The sequence below is a fragment of the Acomys russatus genome, chromosome 29, assembly GCF_903995435.1.
Source record: "Acomys russatus chromosome 29, mAcoRus1.1, whole genome shotgun sequence".
Taxonomy (NCBI): Eukaryota; Metazoa; Chordata; class Mammalia; order Rodentia; family Muridae; genus Acomys; species Acomys russatus.
In genome coordinates this window covers 41,909,730-41,916,173 of record NC_067165.1, presented here as the reverse complement: position 1 = coordinate 41,916,173, position 6,444 = coordinate 41,909,730, and the positions used below count along the sequence as shown (strand labels likewise).

The 6,444-nt window shown below is 52.1% G+C and overlaps 1 protein-coding gene across 5 annotated transcripts in view; it reads right to left on the bottom strand.

The window, feature by feature from the left end:
- Positions 1–1,944: 1,944 nt before the first annotated feature.
- Positions 1,945–6,444, bottom strand: part of Rere (arginine-glutamic acid dipeptide repeats) — a 329,541-nt gene continuing 325,041 nt past the window's right edge. For all 5 annotated transcript variants that reach the window (XM_051171194.1, XM_051171190.1, XM_051171189.1 and 2 more), the window contains 4 exons: positions 5,702–6,422; positions 4,630–4,776; positions 3,989–4,169; positions 1,945–3,770 (listed from right to left, as the gene is read on the bottom strand). In XM_051171194.1, coding sequence (XP_051027151.1) covers positions 3,737–3,770; positions 3,989–4,169; positions 4,630–4,776; positions 5,702–6,422 — 1,083 coding nt within the window. In that variant the 3' untranslated portion in view covers positions 1,945–3,736. The remainder of the gene's footprint in view (positions 3,771–3,988; positions 4,170–4,629; positions 4,777–5,701; positions 6,423–6,444) is intronic.

Sequence of the window (6,444 nt, the reverse complement as noted above, 5' to 3'; positions counted from 1 at the left end):
GTCACTGTAGGTTTCACATAGCTTGCTTCAAACGACAAGGTTTCATTTTTGCTTACAACCCTGTAGTTTCCCACTGTCTACCTATGATGTAAATATGTATGCATCCCCTGGCTAGTAGTGTTCAGACAGTGGGCACCATGGTGACTGTCCATGTCATGAGCACAGGTGTTTGTGGTAAGGTTTTCCTCTCCTTTGCTTATGTGCATCAGAGCAGTTTTACTTTTGCATAAGTAGCTTGCTGACACTTGGGCCTTGACATTTAAATCGGACGCCTCTGTCTCATATGCCTGTGCTCAGTAAGGATTGGTTTTAGAGCGGCTTCCCTCTGGATTCCAGCCTCACACTGCCCGCTTTACATCCCTAGCTACCCAGTTCTGTTATAAGCAAGACTTCCCTGCTGGCCTGCAAGTCCATCCCTGTGCCTCAGTCTCCAAGCTGCTTAAGGGCCATCACTGCACATCACTGCATTCTCTTCCCCTCAAGTGGGCAGCACCTGCCCGTGCTGTCACCAGGCCTTCCTTCCCGGCAGGCAGCTTACTTGAAACATCTAGAAAGACCACAGCTTTACTATAGGAACTTTCAGGGGGAAATGCCCCTGGTCATCAGAAGCTACAGCAGGAACCTGCCAGGAGTCCTGGTCCCTGGTGGCCACACCCACACTTTCAGGATATCTGGTGTGTATCCTCTGGAGGAAGCCCCTATAGTGGTTTTCAACCTTTCTAATGGTTCCAACACTTTAATACAGTTCCTCATGTTATGGTGATTCTCAGATCATAAAATTTCATTGCTACTTCATAGCTGTAATTTTACTGTTATGAATCATATTGTAAATGTCTGATATGCCACCCCTGTAAAAGGGGTATTTGACTCCCCCAAAGGGGTTGAGAACCACTGTCTTACAGGGTGTACAGTACCTTGAACCTGGGGGTGGCTCCACCCTGCCCTCGGCAGGCAGGGGATTCTTCCCCACACACCCCAGTGGTAGTGTAGGCTGAGTAGTGGACATGGGTGGCAGTCTTAGTTTCAAAGAGCAAGGAGACTGGCTAAGGCAGCTCTTCCTCCTAGACAGCACAGACCTATGTTTCCAGAAACGGCTCTAGGTTAAGGAGGGCCAGTCTGCACTCTCCAGGGTCCACTCTAGTACCCCTCCCCACACTCCCCTGGCTGTCTCCAGTGCCCCACCCACACTCCAGAATGAGACAGTGCACTGGACAACACACAGGGCGCTGTAGTGTAGCTTGGTTTTATTTATGTCCACAAATATTTCAAAAAAATTACAAAATACTCAAATGGAGAGAACACAGAAGTCACGATTCTCTGGGTGCCTACTGTTTACACTGTGTTACCTCATGGCCAACTACTCATATATACATTTAGCTCTGAGATCTAAAGAGATGCAGCCATCAGAATGTCCGCCGCCCGCTCCACTGCAGTGAGACGTGAAGCTCACCCTTGACGACACTGAACAAGATACGTACAGAACACAGAAAGCAAACCCAGCATTCAAATAAACGGAAGGAGCCAACAGGCCGGGCTTTAGAGACGCCACAAAGGTCCGGGGCCTCCGAACAAACTGTAGTCGGCCACGGAGGAAATGAAGACTTAGCGCTTCACCTTGGGACAGGGGAGAAACTCAAAGCTAACAAGGAAACACTTCCAGACAGATTTCAAGTACAGACTTCAAAGTACTTCACTCTTTCTCTTTGGAAAATGGGTACTGGAAAGGAGATAAAGGGTAAACTGAACAGCAGACTCAGTTTAAACGGGGAGAAGGGGGTGGTGGCATGGTGCAGACTGGACCTGCCTGTCCAGAGCCCATGGGAAGAGGTCGTCCTCAGTCCAGAGGGCTGCAGAGTGGACCATCTGGAGGGCATGTCACCACTCCCGGGGGGGGGGGGGGGGGGGACGGGGGACGGGACGGGACGGGACGGGACGGGACCTTCAATGCCAAGGCGGCTAGAAGTTTGATGACAAAAGGTTAATTTGAGCTTGCCTCCTATTAAGAACCAAAGTTAAGGCAGAAATGGAATGAGAAAAACAGTTTAAAAAACAAAACAAAACAAAAACCCTACGAACATTCTGAACAGACAAATGGATCCCAGCTGCCCATGCATGGCCCAGGGAGCACGAGGCCCTGCCACACCCACGGAGGCTGGAGCAGAGTGAGCACCTGGCTGGCCACAGCTACTCCTCTCCACAGGGCCAGGACACACCTCATCTACTGACCCACAGCATGGTCCCTGGCTGGCTGTTCCTAGATGCAACCACCACATTCAAGAGTGGAAATGGCACTTAAGAGTCCGAGGGAGGGGTCAGAGATGTCTCTTCCTTGGCTCTGGAGGGGAGAGTTCCAACAGTAACAGCTGAGGCAGCAGCCAGTTCTGCCCAGGGCGGCTCTGCTCCCCAAGGCCTGCTGGAGGGGCTTCCCAGGGAACCTGTTTCAACTAGGACTCCCATTCCTATTCCAGGAGGAAACGCAGGATACACATGGCTTCCCAGGAGGATGCAGGTAACCTGCACAGCCCACTTTACAGGCCAGGACACAGGCCAGACCTACAGTCACATTGACCCCAGGGTGCTCCTCACTCTAAAGCAGCCTCTCAGGCTACGGCAGGCATCCCCTGGCTCAGTCACATGCACATGAGCAGATTTCTAACGTTCCTTTGGCAAGCACGTCCTGGTCCTTCATGTGCTGTGTCCTGCATCATTTTCTTCAACTTCCTAGAATGTTTATGACAACTTATCCAGAACAATTAAACATGTGCATAAAACTCTAAGGAAACTTATCATCAGACACATAAGTGTAAACATGCGCTTTCTATACCAGAGACAGGACAGCAGGGACACCAGGAACACAGAGTCAACACTGAACCCTATGAATAAGGATGAAGGCTTGCTCAAACACGCCTGCCATCGCCCATGCGAGGAACAGACAGAAAGGAAATCAAAGCAGCAAAATAAAGAGCCTGTAACATGTCCCTGCCAACCCCTGGATGCTCACTGCTGTGACCAAACCTAGTCCCAAGCTCCTGCCTGCTCGAAACTAGAGACGCCCATCTGTTCCCTTTAATTAAAGGGATAATTATATATAACTTTTTATTAAAAAATCAACTCTGTATTCTGTCAATAGCTGGTAGGAATTCACACTTTGTGACATGGCTGGAAAAAATAGATCAGAATAGTCGTCTGTGGAAGGAAAAAAAAGACTTCTAAAATTACTTATTTACAGATGTAAAAAGCCATGCTGCAGAACCGTCTCAAATTATGAAGATTTCCTACAATGTATTAAAATAAAAGATTTTTTAAAAATTATAGCTCTTGGATTCCAAACTCATATGCCGTCTCTGCAAACCTTGTGGGCGGAGCCCACATGCCTCAGTGTCTGCGCGCACAGTGAAGGGTGTGAACGGACTCTAGCACCTACCAAGAAATCAAGGAAAACTGAACTAAAGCCAAACCCCAAGATCGCAGGTAAGTTTTCTGGGTGTCAGTCCAGCCCAGGACACACCAAGTTTCTGGGGGACTGTCATGCAGGAAGACCAAAACCGGTCTCAGGAAATCCTCTCAACAAACAAACACTATTATGCAGATGTGTTTTTAGTTGTGGGTTTTAAATATATAGAGTAATCTTTAGATGATATTCCTCTTTGCTTTCGCAGCGCCTACTGGATGTAAAAGTCCTGTTTCTGTCCCCTAGAACTGGGGTTTCCACAGCCAGCTTTAACAAATAAATAAGTTATAACTGCTTGTCACCTTCTTTCTTCAGTCGACTGGTGGGAAAAGGGAGAAAACAAGAGAAGGGTGTCAGGGTGTGCTAGCTGACAGGGAAGTGAAACCCCACAGGCATGGGCTCCACCCTACCCAGCCGCCTCTCATACAGGCAAGTCATGTTTGCATGCATCCCTCCCTCTCAGAAAAAAAGGGGGTGGTCCCTGGTGCTTGTCACAATAGGGATAAGGTGGGGGTGAGAAGGTTCCCTTTATCTCACCTGTAATAATCTTCCTGACTTGGCAGGTGGCCACCATGCATGTGTGGATGTCCATGCAGCCACTGCTGCTCCATGGCCAGTCGCTGTAGCTCGGCTGACTGGGCATGCATGGCCTGAAGCTGGTGGGCTGCTGACATGGGGGGTGGGATCGCTCCAGGCAGGTCTCGGGGATAGGGGGTGCCTGCCAAGCACAAAACAGGTTCTGCTACAAAAACAAGTCAAGGGAGTAGCCATGACAGAGCAACCACGACAGAGACCAGGAAGGAAGTTTGTACCCAGTAGAGCATGGCTCACCTGGCTGAGGAAGCAGAGCCAGCCCTCCCAGCTCAGGCTCTCCAGGGGGGCAGGGCTGCTCAGCAGAGGCCCCAAGGCAGGAAAGGGCCCACACCAGAGGCCCCTGAGCCTCATGCTCAACCTTGCTTGCCCTTTTCTCCTCCCGAGACCTCAACCCTTCTCATCCTCTGCACCCCAGACAGTCCAAGTGCCTGCCAGGCTGTTCTGCTCTATCTTTACGGCCTCCTCAGGGCAGTCCACCTGCCTGGTACCCACCTAACATACAGTTGGTAAAATGAAGAACTAATGATCTGACTCAACCCCAACTTCCACTTGGAAGCCTATGTCCTTGCCCAGTGAATGCTTACCGAAAACTGGGTGGCGCAGCATCTCGTGCTCATGGGGGGGCTGTCCAAGTAGAGGATTGGGGAGGGTGCCAGGAGGGTAAGGGAAGCGGGCCAAGTGAGGTCCGGCAGTCAGGGGGTCAACCAGGGGGTGAACTGGGCCTGCTGAACCTAAAAAACAAAACAAAACATATATACACACACACACACACAAAGGACACAGGTCCCTATGTGGCTGGTGCATGGCTCTGGCACTTTCTTTCCTTGCTGCATGACCCATGTGACTTCCCTTTCACCCAAGTTGGTTCCTGCTCACCAGTTGGGGAAGTATCACCTGGCTGCAAAGAATCCTGACCTCCTCTTAGGGAGCACAGTACAGCACAGAGCTCAGCCTTGACCAGCCACTTCATGCTCCCACGCCTAAGGTTGCTCTTCTGTCCAAGAACACACTGCTAGTGCAGTCTCTCTCCCTCTTCAGAAACCCAGTGTGGTAACCCTGGGTAGCCTTCCTGTCCTGGGTCCCAGGTGAGGTAGCACTCTACCTCAGGCCCTCTGTGGGCCTCTCCCATTGGCTTATCCTTGAAGGGGCCTGTTGCAGCAGCCCTCTGATTTCAGTGCTACCCTACTTTTTGGACTCACAACTAGCCTCCCTCATAACCAACCCCATGAGGCTTTGAAGGGAGTGGTACCCACTGTGTCTGCCTCTGCCCGAGACCAGTCTTCACACAGCTGCCTGGAGGGCAGACATTCAGGAACTCTGTCCAAAGGACAGAACTGCTCCCAAGTTAGTAGAAGCCCTGCCTTTCCCTCCTCTCCCCATCCCATAGTGAGAACAGAGGGATTTTCTTTTAAGTTTCTCATGAGAGGACATTTCAGCATCCTTGGGCAGCCTAACACCTATACCTAGACCTTGCTTGGCTCTAAGGGCCACAAGAGGCCCTGATCTGCTGCCCCCACCCACAACACTGGGCCAGGCTTCCCCAAAGGTTTTGTTGCTGCAGGAGGACCAGGTGCAGCAGCTTCCTGAGACTGTAGGTTGGGGTAGGGTGGTGGGGAGCTTCCTGAGCTCCCCCCTGTTCTTGAACTGGGTGCACACCTTGGTGGAGAGGATCCTGCTGGTGGAGGTGGAGGTGGGAGTGGATGTGTGAATGCTGGTGATGGTGTGGAGTGACGTTAAACATCTGCAGTCGTGCCAGGGGGTCGCTGGTAAGTGATGCCATGCGCTCAGCATGGATGCGCTCGGCTGCCAGTCTGTCTGGGTAGCTCATTTCAGGCCGCAGCTGAGGCCCTGCCAGTGCCAGTCTCTCCCGCTCCAAAGGGTTCAGGCCCGGGTGGAAAGAGGCAAACGGGTGGGGGCCAGCTGCAGGAGGGATGGTAAGGGCGCTGTGCCGGGCAAAATGCTCCATGGGGTTGGTGGCTGGGTGCAGCGGGTCCAGCTCTGGGGGCTTCACCTCAAAGCCTGGCTTCATTCTCTCCCGCAACTCCCGCTCCCGGATCTCGCGCTCCCGGATCTCGCGCTCTCGGAGCTCCCGCTCCCGGATGGTGGGGTCAACATTGTAGAGGCCAGGCATGTGGTAGGCCAGCAGGGGGTCAGTAGGATTAAGGGGCATGTAGAAGGGGTGGTTGCGGTTGGTGGGAGACATGACATGAGGCCGAGCATATTCGCTCAGTGTCCGGAGGGCAGGCGTGTCCGGCCCAATGTATGGGGGTACAGCGGCAATTGTGGTCGGCGGTGGCTCAAAGGAGGGTCGCATGTGACCTGGACCACTGAGCTGAGGGTCACTAAGACGGCCTTCATGTGCTGAGCTTGATGCCTTCTGCAAATGAAAGAGGGTATGA